The sequence below is a fragment of the Gigantopelta aegis genome, chromosome 6 (assembly GCF_016097555.1).
Source record: "Gigantopelta aegis isolate Gae_Host chromosome 6, Gae_host_genome, whole genome shotgun sequence".
Lineage (NCBI taxonomy): Eukaryota > Metazoa > Mollusca > Gastropoda > Neomphalida > Peltospiridae > Gigantopelta > Gigantopelta aegis.
Window position 1 is genome coordinate 41,562,751 of NC_054704.1, and position 25,290 is coordinate 41,588,040.

The window sequence follows — 25,290 nt, forward strand, 5'->3', positions numbered from 1 at the left end:
CAAAATTAGCTCTGCTCTGTAGATAAAATATATGGACGTAGCCCAGTGGTAAAGCGTTCGCTCTAGGATAGCTCCAAGTTGGTGTGCCCATTGGTATATATGTCATTCCACCCAGTGTACCACGACTGGTATATCAAAGGTGATGGTATGCGCTATCCTGTCTGTGGGATGGTGCATATAAGCGGGTTTCCTCTCTAAGACCATATGTCAAAATTACCCAAATGCTTGACATCCAATAGCCGATGATTTAATAAATCAATGTGCTCTAGTGGTGTCATTAAACTAACCAAACTTGACTATTGCAGTGTATTTTGTACATGTATATGTTAATAACAAATCCGTAAGTGTCGTGTATGTTAAAACTGCACACTTTTAAAAATGTATATTTGTTTGGTGTATTACTGCTTATTATCGTCAATTTTTTTTTGCAGGGAATAAAGACCTTCCTTTTGAGGGCGAATTACCTTTAAGATCAGTTTCCCGTGTGAAATTATGATCGGCATTTAATTATTTGTATTGGTTACGAATGAGCCAAACGTTTATCTCTACAGGTATTTAGAACATGACGTGTGTTTCCCCTTCATAATAAAATAGAATTTGAATGCAGCAGTGAAGATTATTATAAAACTGTTGAAACTATTATTTATATATATTTCAGGGTTGTACTACAAGGAACCATTACATCGCAGCTCAAGGTATTTTACGATTGATACTAGATAACACAAAATTGCTAATGTTTACTTTATGGCAAATGTATGGTGTTTTCTTATAAAATATATATACCTTTTTCATTCGAGGACTGGTACTTACATGTACACATTTATGCTTCGAGTTGATCTAGATGTAACAAAAATTACTACTTTAATATCTGCTATATTTATCGAATATCCTAATTTCTAAGTACACAATAGGTTATTTATGCAAATTTAGACTATACTAATAGCAGTTTTTATTATTATTATTATTATTCACTTTCCAGCTCCAAACAGGACGACTCTGCAGGACTTTTGGCGAATGTTATGGGAAAGGGAATGTGGATATATAATTATGTTGACAAACATTGTCGAAGCATCCAAGGTATATACGTGTAGCTGTTATTACAAATATTCCCATCATACCTGAGAATATTATAATTTGTTTAAATATTTTTTACATTTTCTGGTGATGTTAATCGCACATTCTGTTCCTTTATGTATGGATACTCACATTTAAACATTACACAATTAGCATACTCTGCATCATATAGCCTGTTTATACAATATAATGTATATGGGGATGTTTACACACATAAAATATATACTGTGCAAATCACAATATAAATCAGAATCACACAGCAGTTTTAGAACATGATATGTAATTTATTCCAGTCGATAGTTAAACGAGTTTCGATAGAAACTTGTAAATATAGCTCATCCATAATTGCAAATATTTAGGAAAGCATTAATAAAAATAACTACTCATAATAATAGTAATGTGGATGTCAGTTAATTCGTTGCTTTCTGTACACATTTGATAAAAAGGAATTACATATGAACTAAATTCAGATTGCTGTACGAGCTCGCACAGATCGCGGAGAAAGGGGAAATACAGGTACTGTTCAATCAATACACTAAGATGTCTATTAATATTATAATGATATTAATGATAAATCAGCACAGCAGAACAATCTCTAAGTAGAGAAAACAACTTGTTTAAGCTAATACTATTTGAAAACGAATCAAACTTTCAACTATGGTTTTCAGCAAAAGTGCGAACCTTACTGGTCAGACACAGATACTATGTCTATTGGGTCGTTCACAGTTGCTGGTTGCTGGGAAGGAAGAGAGAGCTGACTTTGTCATCAGGAAGTTTTTGGTTACAAGCTCGCAGGTATCATAAATTAAAATAATATGTATAGCAACGAAAAGTGTTACAGAAGAAAGGTGATGTCGTGAACCTGAAGGATACCAAAATATTACATTCCTAGTCACTTACCAAATGTCATGGTCTCTAAATTGATACTTTTCATAAAACAAAACTGTACTTAAATGTGAGAAGTAATTTCGTCCGTTGTTAAATAAATATTAAGCTCAAGCACGCTGCCCTGGTTATTTATCCTCGGTTATTTAACAGTTATGACCTTGTCAAAATGTCTGATTGCATTGTTTTCAATGTTATAACGGTTTACTAGATCACATTCTAGAGCATCAGAACATGATAAACCAGCCTTGGTGGCGTAGTGGTTAGGCCATCGGTCTACAGGCTGGTAGGTACTGGGTTCGGATCCCAGTCGAGGCATAGGATTTTTAATCCAGATACCGACTCCAAACCCTGAGTGAAGTGCTCCTCAAGGCTCAATGGGTAGGTGTAAACCACTTGCACCGACAAGTGATCTATAACTGGTTCAACAAAGGCCATGGTTTGTGCTATCCTGCCTGTGGGAAGCGCAAATGAAATATCCCTTGCTGCATGTCGTAAAAAGAGTAGCCTATGTGGCGACAGTGGGTTTCCTCTAAAAAAAACAGTGTCAGAATGACCATATGTTTGACGTCCAATAGCCGATGATAAGATAAAAAAAATCAATGTGCTCTAGTGGCGTCGTTAAATAAAACAAACTTGACTGAACATGATAAATGTTAATGGGTTAGTGTGAAGAAAGATAAAATACCCTACCAACCTCCTGATTATTGTCCTATTAATAATGATTAAAATATGGTATGCTATTATTTTATCCAAGCTTACCAAGGGATTCAGTCTGAGAATCATCTCACACGATGTATCGTTGCACACATGCGTACCCACATATACACGAACCTATATAATCTATACATTTATTTTTCAGTCGGGAGAATCCAAGACATTTCAGCAGTTTCACTTCATTTCGTGGCCTGACCATGGCGTTCCAAATATACACGACTTTATCGAGTTCATGTACAGAGTTCGTCATACGAATCCAATACTTCCCGGTCCAGTGCTGGTGCACTGCAGGTAGGATAATGATACTGATTTGACGTCATTTATACTATACACACATGCAAAGTCTTAGCTATTATTGACAAAATGTTTTTACTTTTTACACCAAACCCCCAAAACGGAAAACAATAACACCACTACACATTTAAACAACTAGTAACTTCCCAGTGTGTTAGTGTCCGAGATATTACTGTGTACTTTACAAAAATGCATAACATATCTATAGAGGTTAATGTAATAACCAAACAAATATAAACTATATTAAATACAAAAAAGCAATCCTATGCCTCCATGATAATCACAAACATGCACATTTGAAATATCAGTAATTAACTACATTAAACATTATTAGTACAAATATATTTTAAGTCGCTTCGAGCTGTTATGCAAACACATGATTCAATTATTGTAGTGCTGGCATCGGTCGAACTGGAACCTATATTGCTATAGACATCCTGCTGGAACAGATGGAGAAAACTAATCGTATTGATGTCAGTAAGGTGATGTTCAACATGAGAGACCAGCGAAAAGGAATGGTCCAGACCAACGTTAGTTTAATTTATCAAACTCCAAACTGAGTTCACATGAGTTGTTGTACAACTGTATTATTTGTTTTGGATAACATATCGTGATTAAGGGTTTTATTTTGCTTTTGTTTTTGTTTTGTGCACATCATGTCGGGGATTGGGTGTTCGTCTGTGGTGTGGGAGAGGGTTGTTATGTGTATGATTGCATTATGTGTTGTCTCATGTTCAATTTAGGTATTACCTTCTTACGTTTCTATAATACAATTGAATGGTATTTAATTTGGTTTTGTTAATTCAGCACATGAACAATATGAATGAATTACATATACTATATTGTACAATGTGCTTATTTGTTATGGGTTTTATAGCCTAGTGTTGTTCAAGGTTTGTTGTATTCTTAATGGTTTCGTCGTGTCACTTTGTTTTGCTGATTTGTGTTGTTTTGTTTATTTTTATTTATTTATTTTTATTTTTGTGCTCCTGTATATTGAATTCTTGCTGCTTATTTTTGTTCTAATGCCCTAACATGTTAATACACTTTAATATGTTTTTCATTCGATACAGGAACAGTACGAATGTATTTTCCTGACCATGCTGGAGCTATTTAATTATGGTAAGACCAGCCTTGCCAATGCCGATTTTCAACAGCAGTATGTACAAAAGAAAGGAACCATGATCATGGGCAAGAAATGTGTTGATGAACTAGCACAGGTAAATGACAATGCAGATTCTAACACTGCCAGGTGGCAATACTATATATGGCCTCCTTTAAGTTCTCAAGCAAGGTGTTGACGTCTAGGTATCGTACTTAAGTTAATATTATTTTCTCGTATACTGCAGATTGTAATTTTTTGTGTTGTTACTGTTGTTGCTTTTTGTGGTGTTACTTTTGTTGCTTTTTGTGGTGTTATTGTTGTTGCTGTTGTTTGTTTGTTGGTCCGTTTTGCTACGTGTTTCTGTGTTTTGATTTCCAGGAAGTTGGTGCACTGAATGAAACTCCGTATACAGGTATGTGGAGTCTAGCTAATATTACTACAAACAAAATTATATTGTGTATCTTAATTATTTTGTTTTTGAATTATATCTGCATACTTTAATTACCGACAATTGCTATTAAAATTCAATTGCTGCTCCGCATAACTTCAGTTGTTTTCCAAATACGATATGTTATGAATATATTGAATCATGTTTGACTAATATTTATCTCGTCCTGGAATACAAGATACTTCATTTGATTTCAATCTTCACTTCCCTGTTTTCACCACATACTATAGATAAACAATATCAGCTTGAATGGCGCATTGCATATAATTATATCTGGATTTAAAAACCAAACCAGCGTACTTTGTGTTATCTCTCTTTATTAGTACGTAGCATTTATAAAGAGAAACAAAATACTTTTATTTTCTGTTTTATCTTATAGATTCTCCTGACAAGTACAAGCTATATGTTGGAGGCCAAGACAATATGTTTGCAATGTTTCCGCCTGTAAGTATTAAATATGTAGAGAATACTACATGAGTAGCTGTTAGGTACAATTTATCTTACAAAGAGTTATTTTAAAATGTATCTAACGAGCAAAAGCGGATTGGATACGTTTTCAAACAACAAGTTGTAACATAAAAAACAGATTCAGAGTAAATTTAAATGTCTTTACTAACTAAAACCTATTTACAGCCCTACTTGCAGTTGCAGTTAACTTGTACATACTATTATCCTGTTCAATTATTTAGACCCAAAGTTTTTTGCAAATGTTACGTTTATTTCCTATTCGATATTTGTTTTCTTTGCATTTACATGAAAACAAACCCAAACCCCGACAGGTTTTATATACAAATCATCATATAAAATGCACGAAGTTGACTTAATTCCACTTTTTAAAAATATCTGTGTCTTTTGAATGCACGTTATTTCTCCTATAAATAACTAAGGTCATTTGCATATCAAAACATTAGGATCTGAGGCTACGTGAAGGCCATTATAGCTTGTTTCACTAAATCAAGGTTATTATTGTTTTGCAGTGTGTAACAGCATTGTATAATCTTTCCGTTAAACATAGATGTAAACAAACAGAACATGTAACCCTTTCTTGTAGGTGCATTATATTTAATAAATTTAGCTAATGTATTATGTATTTTTATTTTATTATATCAATTATATATTAGCATACCATACCTAACCTAACACAACTGAGGTGTAGCACAGTAATAAACACAAATCACCTCACACACCGCAGGAATGTGCTTTCCAAATTTATAAATAGATTTAATGCAGGGCCGGACCCAGAAGACCGGGGGGGGGGGGGGGGGGGGGGGGGGGGGGGGGGGATAAAATGTTAAAGGCCACCAACATCAAATAATAATAAAAATGTTATTGAATTTGCCTCTAAATTGGGAACTCATACGTATATATATATATATATATATATATATATTAGGGTGGTGCTAGGGGCTAGGGGGTTTGGGGGTTGGGTTGGGTGTTACATTTGTAATGCGAAAAACCAAAGGGCTATTGTTCGGACTCGTATGGGTTCAACCACTTTTTCATCCCGCAGACACAGCCCTGAATGTTCAAAATACGATAGCATTGCTTGGTCAATAACATCATTATTTCGATCTATGACTGCACGTGCTATTGTAGCAATGTGTAAACCACGTAAAATACAAATTAGGTAGGGTATATAAATTCATTGAAAATGTATTAGTCGACATTCTTGTTATTGTTATTTGAGGAAAAATATGGGTAAATCGAAAAACACTTCAGTTGATGTAAAATCGTGTATTAAGAACGTTTTCGATTATTTTGAAGATGAATATCAGCGTGGTAGACCTAGGTATGCTTCTTATCGATTGTCGATCGAGTTGCCGCTGCACTTAAAGTTTCAGTTTCAACAGTAAAAAGAACTGTGAAAAATCTAAGCTCTACGAATCCAAGCACAGAAATCACTGTTAAAAAACGCGACCGAAAACTCATCGATTTATTTGATAAAGATGTTATTAGACGACGAGTATACAGATTTTATAGAGAGGGCGAATTACCTACATTACATAAGATTAACGTGGCTTTAAGGGAGGAATGTGGAATCAACATATGCATATCAACTTTACGAAGAACACTCCATGACCTCGATTTTAAATACCAACATATGTCTACAACCGGAAAAGTGATTTTTAAGGACGCCAATATATCAGACAGGAGACTGTCCTATCTCCATGAAATATCCAGTTTACGAGAACAGGGGTATTTAATAGTGTATCAAGATGAGACCTGGGTGAATGTCAACCACACAACATCCCACCACTGGACATATATCCACCCGGGCACAAGTACCGCCAATCACCTGCCGAAATCAGACGCTGCTGATCGAGTTCCTAAACTCTGTTCGGTGACTGGGAAGGGAAAAAGACTTATTATTTGTCATGCTGGCTGTGATAAATATGGATTGATAGATGGCTGTGAATTGATCTTTGAGGCTAAAAAAAAACAGACGGAGACTATCATGGTGAGATGAATCATGAAAATTTCATCAAATGGTTTGAAGAACAACTTATGCCTTCTCTACCAGAACCTTCTGTTATCGTCATGGATAACGCAAGCTACCACAACAAATTAACTGAGATTACACGATGTCCTGCACTAAACGCTAAAAAGGAAGAAATTAAGTCGTGGCTACGAAACAAAAATATACCTTTTGAGAGTAACATGACAAAGCCAGTTCTTTATGAACTTGTGAAAAGTAACAAATGTGCAAAGCAATTTGTTACTGATGATATTGCTGAACGCCATGGGCACTTGTGTCTAAGACTGCCGCCAAGACATTCTGAACTCAATCCGATAAAACTGATCTGGAGTCAAGTCAAAGGGCACATAGCTCGTCATAATGATGGTAAAATGAACACGGTGCGGAGAGAACTTGCACATGCATTGAACTCTGTCACACCTACACACTTCTCTGACGCAGTTAAACATGTAATAAAGATCGAAGAAGATTTTAGAAAACAAAATAGTTTTATAAGAAATAAAATACCCCCTGTGATAGTCCCCCTCAACGAAGATAGTGATGAAGAAATGAGTTCGTCGACTGATTAAGTTATTTCTCCATAACCATCAGGAGTATTACTTTAATGTATGCATGAACTCTTTAACACCAAAAACTATTTATTTCCACATCATTCACTATCAAACAACCTAACAACCTATAAACTAATCGACTAGAAATGCATATAGACTACACATACATACGAGAGAAATGTTTATTTAACGACACACTCAACGCATTTGATATACGTTTATGTGGCGTCAGACAAAACGGTTAAGGAGCATTATGACAGTGAGAAAGAAACTCGTTACCGCCACATGGGCCACTGTTTCCGATAAGCAATTTTGATCAGCAATAAGGGACGTTTTATATGCACCATCCCATAGACAGGATAGCACATACCACAGCCTTTATACATCAGTTGTGGTGCACAGGCTGGAACTAGACACAACCCAATGGGTCCACTATGTGGGATCGATCAGTCGACCTACCATGAGCGAACGCTTTACCTCTGAGCTACGTCCCGCTCCATATACAAAAGAAGCCTTAAGTGGGGTTGGGGTTGTGCAGAGGGTCACACCTCCACCAATCGCATGCATACCATATTCTTCTTCTCTCTCTCTCTCTCCCTATAACCATATAACCATAGATTAAAATATGTTGAGTGCGTCGTTACATAAATGACGTCTCTCTCTCTCTCTCTCTCTCTCTCTCTCTCTCTCTCTCTCTCTCTCTCTCTCTCTCTCTCTCTCTCTCTCTCTCTCTCTCTCTCTCTCTCTCTTCAGCGCGCGCGCTTGTGTATTCCACAATATAATTATAATATTTGATACATATTTTTTTTTCAAACTGAGGTTTTGTCACTTGAACTCCCCACCTGAATCCGCACCTGCTTCATGTTTATAGATATTTTCTTAAATATAGGTCATACTACGATTTGTGCGGATAGGACGATAGAACCGAACATTAGTTTGAAACGCACTATAGAATGATGCTTTTGATATGCAAATGACCTTAGTTATTTATAGGAGAAATAACGTGCATTCAAAAGACACAGACATTTTTAAAAAGTGGAATTATGTCAACTTCGTGCATTTTATATGATGATTTGTATATAAAACCTGTCGGGGTTTGGGTTTGTTTTCATGTAAATGCAAAGAAAACAAATATCGAATAGGAAATAAACGTAACATTTGTAAAAAACTTTGGGTCTAAATAATTGAACAGGATAATAATATGCCTCTTAGTGTATTCAGTTTCATGTTAATATATACATAAAAAAAACAATCGATTTCGATTGTGTGTTTTTTTTCTCCATTGGATGGTATTTCAGTGGCAACCTGGGCCTTGTTCCACGAAACGCATTTAGCGCTACATCGTCTTAGGTTCATAACGCCATTATGCACTTGAGGTGATCTTAGCGCCAAAATCACTTAGTGGAGCAGCCAGTCATATATGTTATTAATATGTGTTATCAAAAATAATTAATGATGTTCTCAACAACGGGTGTGTATAAGAACATTATTTTATTAGCAGAGAAGATAACAAAAGTAGTAGTGCTGTCACTTGAGTCCCATACGTGCAAATGAGCTAGGTCACGTGACCTGTCCTGCGCTCTGATTGGTTGACGGGGCCTAATGACGTGGCTGACCTCTAAGTGAACTACGTTAATGGCTTTGGCAGCTGTCAGCTGACCTCGGTGACCTGGGGTGAATGGGTTTGACGGCTGTCAGGTTTAAGTGTGGGGACGCTACTTTCACAAGGATTAATGACTTTGACAGCTCTCAGCTGACCCCTGTGACCTGGGTGAATGGGTTTGACAGCTGTAGAAGGTCAGAAAAAGAGGTATCGGGTTACGAGAGGCTGGTGTGAGCATGGGAACCTGACCACTAATCGACGGGGTTAATCGTTTTGACGTGTGTGTATAATGAGAACCAGATGTGAGTCTTGGTAACGGGGGGGGGGGAGTCTTGGTAACGGGGGGGGGGGGGGCCATATAAGGTTGGAGCGTCATCGATGGTGGTGAGAATTTTAATGGGCTTGACAGCTGTGTACATCCGGGGAGGGAAAGGTTTAAAACGTGCCCATATACGGCGGTGGCCATGAGTCGTCCCAGAACGTGTTGAAACAAGTCTTGACCCCGAGATAGCGTGGGGACGCTACCATGGCACTATAAAAGCCCCAGATTCAGAACTATTGGCATTTGCTCAGCGACACTGCTAGAGAGAAGACGCATACCGTTGATGATACTTATGATATATAATATTATATATAAAATGGCATCGGGATATAACAGAAGCATTACAAAAAATGAAACGAGATGCAAACTAGATATTGGCGGTAACGTCTACGTCGTGGCTAAACTGTGGAAGAGGGACATTGCCATTCACGTTCGTCAGTTTGACGAGGACCGTGGTGAACTTTTTCCCACCAACAAAGGCGTTTCTCTGACGTTGATACAGTGGTTGGAACTAGCAACCTTCAAACGGGACACATCACAACATCTCGGTGGGAACGTCTATGTTAAACGTAGTTATGCCGGCGTGGATATTCGTCAGAACTGAAACCTTCCCATCGAGGCATTCGACTGACTGTCGAACAGTGGGAAAAGCTCCAGAAATGCTTTGACACTTCGTGCCAGAGATGAGATATGTCATACCGTGCCACGTACGAGATCATCAGAATCTGATGGGCGCCGTAGAGTGTTTGGAATGCAACCCGAGGTATTAGACATGTCCAGACATGTTTGGAGTTGTGACGTCACGGGGACGTGTTTGGACATGTTATAAAACTCTTAGATTTAGAATCGACCATCATTCGTCAACTGCGGTAGAGAGAAGACGTGCGCTTCAGAGACGGCATCGGGATATTCTATAATGGACAGCAACAGTAGCAGCAATTGTAGCAGCGGTGACAATGTCTTGGTGTACAAATGTTCCAAAAGACACACGATCAAATGCAAAAGAGTGGTTACCAAACCAGAAGAAAATTTCACAGATCAAACGGATGCTGCTCGTGAACCCGGTGAAATCGTGGATGAAGAACTCATGGATACCCGTGAACCTGTCGAAATCTTGGATGAAGAACCTATGGATCAGACGGATGCTGCTCAAGAATATAAAACGGACTCGGCTCCCTACGATGATATCTACGACGCCGATGACGAATGGGATGGCCTTTCGAGAAATTTGTTCTGCCATCGTCCCGAAATGAAAGGATTCTACAGACGACTCTACACATTTGGTCTGTGGCCCCTCCAGATGAGCCAGAGACTGAGGGAACTCGTCAAGGCCGGTTTCTTCTACACGGGAGACCACGATGCCGTCGTCTGTTTCTGTTGTGGACTACACGCCTACTGATGGAAGAAGATGGACGATCCAGTGCTGGAACAGTACAGGCTATTCCCGAGATGTCCCTACATTAACAATGTGTTCAGACATTAAGCAGGTATTGCTTGGGTGTGCTACTTTTCGTTTTGTAAAATAGACATGTGAATAACACGTTTTGTTTGTTATTAATGTGAGGGTGGCCCTGAGCAATGCATGAGCTATGCTTTGGGATGGGGGCACGGGTCATACGTATCACACAATGCGCGAAATTATAGAAAGTATAAATAAAAGGGTAATGGGTAGCATCATCATTTGAGGTTGAATCTTCAGCGGCGCAACATGTCAGACCAGTACAAGTTGTATGTTCCCGACGTGGACAAGTAAAACCCGCTTTTACAAGTTGCAAGCCTAAGGCAAACTGCAGCCTCATTTTCCAGTGCAATGTGGTTGGAAAAGTCGTCATGGTCTCCCCAGTGCAACAGGTGGTAGAGCAAGCCAAAGCTCAGCAGAAACGGAAACGAGAACAGAGTGGCGTGAAACAGAAATGACGAGAGCAGACTGGCGTGGGTCAAAAACGGCAGAAGTATTTCTGAGAAGACTATAAAAGAAGGCATGGCAGTTTCAACATCGTCAGTTCATGTCGAGCACTTCAACAGTTAACATCATAAATCAGAATTGGTTTATTCCGGAACATGTCATGAACAAAAGACCGTGTCCGTATGTCCAAAGACTTTCAAAACCATAATATATGCTACGTCATTCGAAGACCTTCCATTCAACTCAACTCCAGGCTCCCATGGCTCTAGCTCCTATAGCTCCGGCTCTGGCTTCTATGGTTGGTATAGCTTCTATTCCGGCTCCTAGGTCCCCTATAGCTCTTGCTCTGGCCCCTAGGCTCTTGCTTTCCTAATCCATCCCTTCACAATGATCGTGTCGGGACCCACGTCGTGTGGAAAAACTTATTTGCTGTACACGTTGAGGGATGGTAAAATCCACCCGCCTCCCATCTGGCTCTACAGACGATGGCAACCCCTCTACGACATCATTGGGGCAACCGTTCGAGTGAAATTCGTTCAAGGCATACCCAAGAATTTGGAAAAGGATTGGTATTTGGATCCCAGAGTCAGAAATCTCATCGTATTGGACGACCTGATGTCTACATTTGGAAAAGACCTCGCATCACCGACCTGTTCACGGAAAGAAGTCACCACAGAAACCTGTCGGTGATTGCCATCAACCAGAACTTGTATCACAGCAAAGACCCAACGCAGAGAAGAAACTGTCATTACTTGGCACTGTTCGACAACCCCATCGACAAACAACAAGTCCTAACCTTGGCACAGCAGATGTATCCTGGAAATACCCGTCATTTGATGCAACTGTTTGAGGACGCTACCTACAGGCCCTACGGACATCTCTTGGTGGACTTGAAACCGACCACGCCCGAACGTTGGCGCCTTCGGCCTAATGGTTTAGAGACGGGCCGCCCGAATGGTATAAAAGCACTAACGTAACGGCAAATGTCTCAGAAGCGTTTCAACCACTGTCAAAGAAAGAGCTCTACGTGCAAATCATGCAAAGGAATGCATTCAAGAGAAAACTACCAGGCATACCCGCCTACGAAAGTAACGACGAAAAAGAAGATGAGGTAGAGCCCTATCTGAAAAAAGTCAAGAGAATGCAGTCTTGCGATACATGTGGTGTGGTCTTTAAAGACGGGATTGACTTGCAGCGACATCTGCGATTTAAAACGTGCGAGGAGGGAAATGAAGAAGACGAGTCGTCGTCCGATCATGCATTCGACATCAATCGTGACTATCTCAAAAGCAAGTGGCAACGCTAAGAAGAATAAAACATGTCCCAAGATGCCATAGAATGAATGAATGAATGAATGTTTAACGACACCCCAGCACAAAAATACACATCGGCCATTGGGTGTCACAAATGGTAAGTATATGAAAATATTATTAAAAGATGCCATAGAAAGAAGCATGAAGACTTTACAATGGAAGTTATTTAAAGACACGTACTCTCGCTTCCTGACCTATACACATTACTTTGAGAAAGGCCCCAACACGAGGAAAATTCTACAGTCTGTGAATCACGACAGAGGTCTGAGACCTCAGATTTGTTCTAAATTAAGTCAGTATTGTTCCTGGATCAGCGAATATTTGGACGAACTAGACGACGACGATACCGATGATGATGATGATGATACTGATGATGAGGACGAAGATGAAGAGAAATGAACACTAACACAAGTCGCCCTTAAGGCCTCTCAGTGTATCCCAATGTGTGTCCATTTTATATATGTGTAGTTGTCTATAGTGATTTGTAATTTAGAAATAAAATGAAAAAACCAAACCATTGCATTTGTTTTTTGTGTGTTTTACTCCATTACTAGATTTGTGATTGGATGTTAATATCTACTGCTACCCACTACTTTATAGTAGCAAGGGATGTGTGCACAGGTTGGCACATACCACGGCCCTTGACATACCAGTCATAATGCACTGGTTGGATATAGCCTATTGGACCTTCTCATTAACGTCGTCTTTCATATATTCTGTATTTTAAGACCTAGCTACACATCTAATGTTTTCTTTGTGAAATAAAGTTTCAAACCACGGAACACTGTTTGTTTATATTTATTTTCCGTACCTCTATCGAATTAAGATTCAATCACGTCTATCCTGGGCATACACACACACACACACGCACGCGCGCACGCACGCACACACACACACACACACACACGTCAGTTATCTAGGGCTGTCTAGGACAGTGGGGATAGTACTTAGTTCTTGAGATTCTCCGGTCTAACACTAATCCAATAATCCATTAAGGTTTAAGCACGCTATCCTGGACACACGCAGTTACGCTATCCGGAGCTATTTAAGGCAGTTGGGGGTAGTGGAGGCGTAAGAGAGATTCTCTGGTCTAACACTAATTCAATAATCCATTAAGGTTTAAGCACGCTATCCTGGATACACGCAGTTACGCTATCTGGGGATATTTAGGACAGTTGGGATAGTGGAGGAGTGAGAGAGATTCTTCGGTCTAACATTAATCCAATAATCCATTAAGGTTTAAGCACGCTATCCTGGATACACACACGCATGCACTTAAACTATCTATGGGGCTACCTGTCCAGGACAGTGGGAGATAGTGGTTAGTGAAACGTCTGGGTTGTGACCAGTTGATACCCAGATACGAACCCAGTACCTACCAGTCTTAACCACTACACCAGTAAGGACGATCATAATGTGGGGTTTTTTAAATACAGCAATGTCTCGGGCATTTCTTGTGACGTTACACCCCACGCCATACATAGCGTCCCCACGCTATCTCGAGGGCAAGACGTGTCTGAACACGTTCTTGGATGACTCATGGCCATCGCCGTATATGGGCACGTTTCAAACGCCGTGAAATTTATCACTCCCCGTTACCAAGACTCACATCTGGTTCTTATTATGCACACAGTCAAAACGATTAATCCAGTCGCTTAGAGTTCAGGTTCCCACGCTCACACCAGCCTCTTGTAACTCGATACCTCTTTGCCTTCCCCACTGCAGCTGTCAAAACCCTACAGCCAGATCACCGAGGTCAAATGACAGCTGCCAAAGTCATTCAACCCCGTTAAAGTAGCGCCCCCCCCCCCCCCCCCATGAGGTTACCTAGCTGCTATAGCCATTAACCCAGGTCACCGAGGTCAGCTGACAGCTGACAGTCATTTATCACCGTGAAAGTAACGTACCCACGCTTTACGGTCAGCCAGCTGCATGGCCCAGATGTCAATGGACTGAACATTCCCGTGACGTCATTAGGCCACGCCCCCATGCTTAGAGATCAGCTCATTTGCATATTGTGGTACCCAAGTGACCCTGGTACTACTAATAAAAATGCCTGAACTTTGATAACAACGTTTATTGTTGTTATTTGGATTACTTCCAAACAGAGCTCTGTTATATGGTGCCAAATGAATCATTATGCATTTTACATGACATATTGTCATTAGAATGATGGAAAGACAGTCATGGTGCAAACCTTTCAGTCCAGCTCATTTTTTCCCGACCGTCTCCGTCGTTTTTGTCCGAATACAAAGGGTTGACCCCACCCCGACCCCTTCAAGGTCTCTTACGCTTATGAGTATACTACAGCATGTTGAGTGAAATTAATATTGTTTATTTTGTTATTGTTAAAACAAAAAATAGAAAACCTTGTAATTGTTCTGAGCTGTTTGTTTTTAAACATGTTTTACACCATTTTAAATGAGTCTACAAAAGTACAGCTATCTAATCTAATCTGTTTACCTAATATATATGTTTTAATATTTCAGTCCAAACTGGCAAAACATGGATATCTTCTAGTATCGGACATAAAAGTCACAGAAGACGGGTTCTGGAAACTCATCATAGAACATGACTCGTTCATCATCATTTCTTTGAGCTCAGAGGTGAGTAAAACTGACATTCAACATGTCAATCCATTTGACACCAAACTCTCAAAGCATTCTGAGAGTACAGTTAAAGCAACACATGTCCCCTACCGGAAACAGCACATTTTCGTATCTCATAAAGTCAAGGGCTATAACTCTGTGGGAAATGGGTAAATCGCCATGAAAGTTAAACTTGATCTGTAACAGTACATGATAAACCTATATACAAAATTTCATCTCGGTATCTTCAGGCACTGCAATTTTTTTTCGGAAAATACATTTTCATATCTCTGAAGTTCAAGAATCATAACTGTGACAAATGGGTAAATTGCTATAAGAGACAAATCTGACCTGACTGATCTGTAACAGTACATAATAAAGCTATACACAAAATTCCAGGTCAATATCTCAAGGCATTGTGGAAAAAACATCTGAAAAAACTATATGTGGGACAGATGGACAAATAGACAGAAGGACGGAGAAGAAACCTACAGTTCTCCTCTGTTAGATCGGTAGATGACTAATAAAACCACTAATGAAATAAATGACAAATATTGAAACATTGTATGGATAAATGTGGGTATGTGTGTATACGCGCACACCTCTCTCTCTCTCTCTCTCTCTCTCTCTCTCTCTCTCTCTCTCTCTCTCTCTCTCTCTCTCTCTCTCTCTCTCTCTCTCTCTCTCTCTCTCTCTCTCTCTCTCTGTGTGTGTGTGTGTATGCAACCAAGGTAGAAAAGCTATAGCTGCTCTATTTGGTAAAACTAGTAACTATTTCTTAAATACAGAAACTGTTTCACTGTTGGATACATATATATGTTAGCAGTATTTTAAATTATGGCTGTGAAGTTTGGTGTTTTAACAAAGCAAATAGCCACGAGATCCTACATATACAATTCTGTAAACGTATTTTAGGCGTGAAAAGGAGCATTACAAATATGATGGTCTATTTTGAATTAGGTAGATCACCTTTGTACATAAGTAGGAACATTCGAATTGTTAAATATTGGATAAATTTTTTGAATACATTAACTGTATTTTGAAAGAGTGTTACGCTACGCTATAGGACGAGTGCATAAGAAAGTCACATTATTTTAACTGGGTTAGTCAAATACGACACCTGCTTCTCATTAATGGTTTTGGTCACATATGGTATAACCAAAATGTAGAAAATTGCAATACATTTCTATCACTATTGAAACAGAGAATGACTGGTCAATTTATCCAATCTGTGTTTGCTGTATTCAACAATTCTCCAAAATGTCTGTTATACAAATTCGTTGTTAATAATTATTGCCTACAACCTTACCTTCAGAAACCTATTGGCCTGAAATACAAATATATTTTGAGTAAATATAGATTATCTTCCATAATCCCTTTATAGGAACGGACAGATACCACAATGTTGACAGGAATAATATAATGTGTAGTCTGTGCAATATGAATGTAGAAGAAGAGGAATATCACTTTGTCCTATAGTGTGTCCTATCTACTGTACCATAAGAGATAAATTTGTTAAACCATATTATTATAATACCATCAACATTTAAATTAACGCAACTACTGTCCAGCGACAATTCAAAACAGCTAATTAAATTGCGTAAGCATTTGACCACTGCTACTACGCATAGAACAGACAACATTGATACATGACATGTAATCCGTTGTTACTTACCATTCCTCGCAATGTACACATTATAGTATTGTATTTATAAATATGTATGTATGCCTACAAAATGTTGTTTTTGGGTTTTTTGCAAAATAAGATGTATAAAGGATACTAGTTGTGTGTATGGTCCTTAGCATAGCGTTTTGAATTGTACATATAATATGCAGGGCCGTAGCTAGGATGTTTTGTTGGGGGTGGGGGGGGGGGGGGGGGGGGCAACAGAGTAGTTAATAGTCTAAAACTCCTTAAACAGTCAAGAAAAGAATTTTCTTTAAGTTTCTATAATGCTTTCCGGATTTTTTTTCCCTTCCCCCCCCCCCCCCCCACACACACACACACACCCCGCTAGCTACGGCCGTGATATGTTATTGCTTGAAGTATTTTATCTGAATACATACATGACTCCTATTTAACTACAGAGTGGTGCTAAATTCATCCCAAAACTGTCTGGTTCCATGACTCACGGCGGTACAACTATAACAACACGACGCCAAACATCAGTCTGTCGAGAAATTACAGAGAAGATACTACATGTTGAGGCAAAGGTATTTGTGTAATTAGTATGTAACAAGACCTGTCTTTTTTCAGCTAAAGTTTGTTAAACGAAACCATCAGAACACATTGATTAATTAATGATCGGCTATTGGACGTCAGATCATCAGCTAAGAATACATGATGTAGAACGGTGGTGGAACACTCGAGTGAGATGTGATTGGCCATAGGATCGATCCCTCAGTGGACCTGATGTGTGATTATTGCATTCAAGCTACTGCTTCGTTACTGGTATATCAATAGTACATAGTGAAAAGTGAATGTAAAATATCCCCTTGCACCTGTTAGCTATAGTATTGAAATAAAAAATAATTTAAAAAATAAAATAAACAATAGTAGTGTGGCGATAGTAAACATGCAACGCACCACTATTTAACATAAAGTAATGTATATGTAATGTGATATCAACATAATGAAATAATTTAAACGTTGCAGTCTTGATTTGAAGCATGTTGGGGTTACACTACCATTTACTGGTGTATACTGCACCAGAAAGTCGGTAATCCTAATCATATCTGGATCTAAAACCATATAACTTTCTGAACTGCAGAGAGAAACTGAGGCAAGAGAAATATACCACTACAGTATTCATGGATGGTCTTCCACCCTTGAGTCTTCAAAACTGATCTCTATTTTGACAATACTCACTGAAAAGATACACAAGAAACAGAAGGATGTTGGACCACACCCTGTGACAATTGTGTACAGGTTTGTAACGCTTCAAATATCATCAGTCACATTCATTTTGGTCAGTCTTTAACATCTTGACATTTAATAACCATAGACAGGTCGAAAGTATCCATTCGTCATGTCAGAATTGCATATTATAGGTTAATATTGTACGTTGTACCATGACAGCTACTAGTATATACAAACTGATACCGCTACAAATACTTTGACAGTCATATTATTATACATTTTTGTAAATCCTAATTTAGTTTGACAACCATATACGGGCTGGTAATGTCCACACACTCTGCAACATGTATATTTTGTGATACTGGGCAATTCCACGGTGACGGACGTTACATACAGAGAGGCTGGAGTCATTCCAACTGACCAGGTTGCTAAAGTGGTACCCCCAGTAAATTGGTTGTGTGTATGATACTTGCCAATATTCATGTCTATTTTGTGCCACAGAGAAAAAGTGCTTCGAAATATTTATGGACTGGTGGGTAGTCAGACATATGTGCGTGACAGACGTTACTTCAAAAGGACATGGGTAAAAACCAACTAACTTCATTTCCAAATTGTCTGAAATCCTTAAATTGTACAACTCAGTGTTTGCCCTTGAAGTAAAGGTAACATGGCTATAGAAGACTACCAATTACAGTTCAGCTCTAAACTAAAAGTGTAAGGAAAATTATAACATAATTGTGTGTAACGGACGTTATGTGACGGACGTTACATTTTGTACTGACATAAAATGAAGTTCTGAGTCTATAAAATGCAGTACATTGTCTACTGCTGTGATGATAAAAAAAACATTCTAATGCATGGTGAATATCATGATGTGGATTTTGGTTAATTTTAATTAAACTTTCACAGACTTTCAATTTAATACAAAGTCACTGAGGCTTTATCAATATATCCATAGTCTCTTAAATAGTTCTGTCATGCAACAGCCTTCATTTATTTTAAAGGTAAAGCTCATGAAAACACTGACAGGTTGACGACAAACACTGTCCCAGAAAATGGTTTCAAAAGGGTCTGCAAATAAAAAAGAACCTATGTCGATAATGATAAGTTACAAGACTACAAATATCATATCCGGGTGTAGTTTTAGATTACCATTGTATGAAGATATTTCATACATGTCACAGTAGTTGCTGGTGTCATACAATATGGATTCCTTAAAAATTAATAGGTGTATCAAACACTATGGTTAATAAAAACTGCCCCATCCCCTTCCACAACCCCACCCCTTTCATCCATTTTGTTCATCTTAATGGGTGGTGGCAGCTTTTTCTTCATCTTCTCTCTAACATAAACATATTGTTCTCTTTGAATGATCATTTCCAGGTAGTACTTACGTTCGTGATTTCCATCATGAATCAGAAAAGTGTTCATCAGTATACACAACTTAGATTGGCACAATAGTGTGGTTAATTTGTGACACACTATATTTTTCTTGGGTACATACTTTTATATTTGAGTATGTTGCCTGATGAAATGAAATTGAATTGTCTTGAAAATAACTCAGAGTATGAACAAGGGTGACCGGAACCATCTTCAGTTTGTAGCCATTTTAAGAAATGTTTGGCAAATAAAGTATTGTTACATTATTAAAATTGTTATTTATTAACATGTTCTTACTTAGAATATTAATATCTCTATAGCCAATGTATTTCTGGACATCGTAATGTTTTGTAGTACATGTGACTCTATATAATTGTTTTGGCAAATATTATACGAAATGTGAAATATTGCAGCCAAAGGGAATACCTTTATTTACTGCATTTATCCATATAAAGCTTTAAATGCAAAACATGATAAGGTAAGATAAGAGTGGGGGTTTTTGTTTTTAAAAACCTAGAAAAAAGCAGGAGTTGTGTTTATTTTGTTGGGGGAACAAAAAAAGTCCCTTTAGGGCAGAAACCTATAGTACTAATTAATAGTGGGTAAAATAGTGAAACCACCTTTTGTTGTAAAGATGCTAAATGAAGACTTTTCTTGACTTATTAAATTCAAATCACAAAATGTCAGGACTGATTGACATATTTATTATCTTTACCGTGACTAGTGCTAAGAAAATTACAAAGGACATGATTATACACCTTCAAATTTTCTTCTCGCATAAAAAATTCATATTTGTTGTGACAGACTTACTCTGACAGAGCACATTGTTTCAAATCATAATTTTTGGCAACCTATTTTCATAAAATATTTTAAATGCCTGTATTCTTTAAAGTGATGCTACTGATATTATAAATTGAGTAACAAAGTATCAAAGCCAGTTTGATGGAAGGGATTTGAGTGGCTTAATGTTCCTGTTTTTTGGTCGGAGTTAGCTTTGAAATTATGTAATATGTGTTGATGTCAGAAGCATTAGGAAAAATGAGTGTGTGAACAAGAATGTTTAGTTTTTTGCAAATTGAGTGCCTTGTGAATTAATATGGACCCTTTGTGTAATGAAATAATTAAATTTATTTTTTCCTCTCATGTCCTTTGGAATTGCCCTACTGTTTTTATTTGTGGTGAAATAACAGAAATGTTGGTTATACTTCCTACAACTTTAGACAATAGTATATATGGGTGGGACAATTTAACTATTCGTGAATGGCAAATTAGTTTGTGTTATTTACATACTTTTATCACGTCCATTCATTGGTAGTCATTCCAACGTTAATGGTTGGTTATAGCAACTGTCCTTTGACTGTAGTATGCACGATGATACACTCAATCCTATACAAATACATACAGGTTACAAACTTGTGTCTAGCATCACAATTATGGTATGACATCTAACATACTTTCCATCACCAACAGCAATATCTAGATCTGTACTGTCATTAGTCTGTCCTTTTCACTTTTAATACTAAATACATGTATATAAAATGACACTAATTTGCATAGTAGCATTTGCGATTTTGAGATAAATTGAACAACATCAGTTTTCCACTTCAGGGATGCCGAGGCTAAAAATGCCATATTGCTTTGCATAGCAAACAATATCATGGCAGGTATAGAGATGGACAAAGAAGTGGAGGTTTTCAACAACATCAGGCGGTTTCAAGCCATCCTGCCTAATGTAAAAATCACCAAGGTAAGAATTATCAGAGATTCTTTTCACATGTATATGCACTGCCAGTGAAAGAGGTAGTACATGCGGGCCGTGTAAATATAAGTATGTAGATTTATAATGTGTTAATAAATAAAAGTTGCCTGACGTCACTACTAGTCAATGGAAAGCCTAATATCATCATTGTTCTCTAGATTACTATGTTACTATTGGTCACCACTGAGTAATATTGGACCCATGTAGTGGCGACGCCCATAATACTGGTTATCCAAAGTAAAATCCAGAAGAAAAAAACTGCAATGGGAAAATTTGTGTGACCAAGTCATCCACTCAAATGTTAGTATGTTAGTTTTATTATTTATAAATTAGCAGTGACAATATTGTTATTGTGGAGTGAAATACAAATGTCCTTTGCGATTGATAAGAAAACAGCTGTATCTTCTGGAAGTATAAACGTTTGGGGGTTTTTGGAACACATTCATTGTTGGGATTACGTCAGACGTGTTAATATAATGTCAACGGAAACCATTATTATATAATGCCATATTATTGACTTACCTATAATGGACCATGTAAATCACATATGTATCTAAAAAAAAAAAAACGTAACCTATGATCAGGGTCGTAGATCCGCACAATGCAGAGTCAAGTGGGCATTTGGCAGACTATGTATTCCTTCGGAGTAATATAATTTATGAGGTTATTGTATTTTTGTTCTTCAGGAGGACTTTACATTCATCTGCAACATGGCGTTTGATACTCTTGAAGCATCTACAGTGTACGCAAATTGTCCTTGAAAAGGGAGACGACGAACATATTAACTGTTCTCTGGTGATGAAGATTTAAATACAGCATGAACTGATTATAATATGCATTCCAACAGAGTTCTGTTTTATTGTGTGCTTTCGCCTACAAATGCACTGCACTAAGATATTTTATATCGATGGTCTCTATGCAGTAATGTATGTATGTATTGGTGTCTTCAATGAACATCTATCATTCAGTTAATATGTGTTGTTGTACAGTGAGACAGTAATATGTTGTTTGTGTTTATCTATGTGGGTGTTTAAAAACACTACGATCTGAAACATTCTGGTAGACTGTATTTTGTGCCAGCTGGTGTTTTTATATGTTCTTTGCATTTTAAGAGTTTCCTGGCAAACTGATAGCAGTTATCAAAGAGTAGTGACTGAAACCAGCTTGAATAGGCAAAACACCTGGTTGATATTGACTATACACAGTTTTTCAGGATGAAAAAATAAAGCATTATCATGGATGTGTTAAACAGCATCATAATAATGTCTTATACAAGTTACATTTGTGTAATCAAAAGAGGCCGATGGCTTTATGGATTATCTATGTTTTGGTGCTACATAATTTCCTTGGATTTAGATTTTGAACTATATTATTATGTTTTTTTATATTTGTACTGTATTTAAAACATTATTATTATTGTAATAAGTAGGCCTAGCCTACATATGTTTTACTCGTTAAAGTGTACTTGAATTGTTTTGCCGTTATGTTAAATATGATATCCATGTTCTACAATTGATAAAATCAGGTTGAACTTGTAAATTAAAAACCAAATAAACAGCGAAGTCATTGCCGAGTTTCATCCTATGTCGTACAAATACCATCGACGTCCCAAACTGCTGTTCGGCTAACAACAAAGACACGAATGCAATTCTTATGGAAATAATATTCCACATTGTATAGTTACGGAACGGTAGTCAAATAAAATATATTCCAGTCAGTTAACGTATAAAATATAAAAAAACTGACGTAAAACGAATCCATTATAGTTAAAACAAAAGTGTATCACCATCCAGTAAACAGACAATACATTTCTGTAACATTTCTAACTGCATCCTGGCATATGTGTGTAGGAAACTGACCTGTAGTTTTAAAGCCACTATATGAACAAATATGTTTCTGATATATACACAGTGGGCGAACACTTTGCATGAAAGTTTTGAAAGGAAAATTTTAATTAGGAGCAGTTGGTTCACCTGTTTCCCCCCATGAATGCTAACAACACATTCATAGCAATCAATTTTCTAACGAACTGATTTTAGTTAAAACTATCCACTACAGTAAGGGCACAAAAATGCAGAATACCCTTTGCAAATCGTCGAATATAATAATTGAAAATAAATTCTAACAACGGGGGTAGGGTGGGGGTCATAAAAGTAGATGATTTGACTTTGTTGATCTGGCATGTTATATGTTAAGTCATGTTAAGTCATCTCTCTTCATTTTAAGTTAATCTCAACGACATAAGTGGACTCGACATCGGTAATTTTTAGGAATAAGAAAACACGAATTAATTGTTTTAGAGGTTTGTAAAGTTTTGTATTTAGATACTTGTCTGGACTTTATTGTTAATGAAAATATTACTGAACTGCGAAGGTAAACCTTACAAATGAACGATAAGCAGACAACAACAAATCAGATATTGATTGTGTGGACTGTGCACGAGAAAAGAAATCGCATGGACTTTGAAGCATAATGCAGTTAGGGACATTGACAGTACACGTCTACCATGCTATAAAAATTCGGGACTCGTTTGTTATTTAGGGCTACGCCTTTACATTAATGAAAATATTACTGAACTGCGAAGGTAAACCTTACAAATAAACAATAAGTAGAAAACAAAAAATCAGATGTTGATTGCGTGGACTGTGCACGAGAGGCTCGCATAATACAATTTTTATTCCCAACATATGATACTGACCTCACCGAAAAACACTCTGGTAATAACCTCTATATATTAAAGTTTGTTTTGTTTAACGATACCATTAAAAACATTGATGTATTAATCATCGGCTATTGGATTTCAAACATTTGGTAATTCTAACAATTTAGTAAATCAGAAACCCGCTTCATTTAGTAGCAAGGGATATATTATATGCACTACCCAACACACATGATAGTACATACCACGATATTTGATATACCAGTCGTGGTGCACTGGCAGGAACGAGAAATGGCTCAATGGCCATACCGACCATGAACGACGGCGATTCGGGCAAGCACTTTACCAGTGGGTTACGTCCTGCCCCGTATAAATTAAAGCGTTAGATTGTGCCTCCGTGCATAACTGAGGCGTTGTTGATGGTGTTAAAGCATCAACATTGGTCGTGCAAATTGCCGCTGTGCAGCTTGCAACAAGCAACATGCAGGTGCTTTCTAATGGTTTGGGCAAGACAAGACAAGACAAGACAAGACAAGAATTGTATTCTCATAAACTGCACCGAGTGCAGTATGGAGAAAATATAAACAAAATAAGTAGATATCCGATCCTTCAAAGGTTCATTCCTAATTGAAGTTGACGTCATGAAATGATGACACAGGTGATGTAAGCGGATTATTGCACATGATCTACATGGCCGAGGACGATCTGGTGTTATACCAACTTGCTGCTCACGTGTACTAATGTCGTAAATTGTCCGTCGACTGCATTCCATATTATTCGTGCACAAACCGTTACGAACATTTCATCAATACCAATAGGACGCTAACGTTTACAAATAAAAATCGTGGTATTGCAGTTGTATGTCTAAAACAATCTTCTAGTGTTGTTCCTACACTTATGGTATCAATGATTATGTACCAAATTGTGTAGTCACGTGGCCCACAGAACGTGCAAGACCACTTTTGACTAAAACGCCATCAACGTGTGATAGACTGGTACATTCTGATTGGTAAGGGGTGTATGTTTTAATTTACACATTATCATTACTGTATTGCAAAATAGAGAAGACTTTGTATCACTTATAATTTATATAATTAAATTTTAAGAAAGTGAAGTTTCTGTTTGGCTCTGTATATTCCTTCAGATGTATTAATATAATATGTTTATGATTGCATGTAGCTTTATGCATATTTTAATTGTTAAGATGCACAACGAATTTTACTTTATCTTCTGAACCGCTTTCTGAATAAACTTATTTAACAAAACATTATATTGTTTTTAAAATGTGATTGACCATCATACAAGATCCAAATAAAAAGTACAGTACTGTATTGTGCATACCACAAAAGC

The 25,290-nt window shown here is 37.6% G+C and overlaps 1 protein-coding gene across 1 annotated transcript; it reads left to right on the forward strand.

Moving 5' to 3' along the window:
* The first annotated feature begins 637 nt into the window (after nt 1-637).
* On the forward strand, nt 638-24,107 carry LOC121375111 (receptor-type tyrosine-protein phosphatase alpha-like). The gene is made up of 13 exons (XM_041502354.1): nt 638-695; nt 980-1,077; nt 1,743-1,869; nt 2,822-2,967; nt 3,365-3,500; nt 4,044-4,190; nt 4,454-4,487; nt 4,903-4,967; nt 15,184-15,300; nt 17,371-17,496; nt 18,054-18,211; nt 21,131-21,269; nt 21,968-24,107. The coding sequence occupies exons 4-13, from the start codon at nt 2,909-2,911 to the stop codon at nt 22,040-22,042; spliced, it is 1,056 nt and encodes a 351-aa protein (XP_041358288.1). The 5' UTR covers nt 638-695; nt 980-1,077; nt 1,743-1,869; nt 2,822-2,908; the 3' UTR covers nt 22,043-24,107.
* Nucleotides 24,108-25,290: the final 1,183 nt, after the last annotated feature.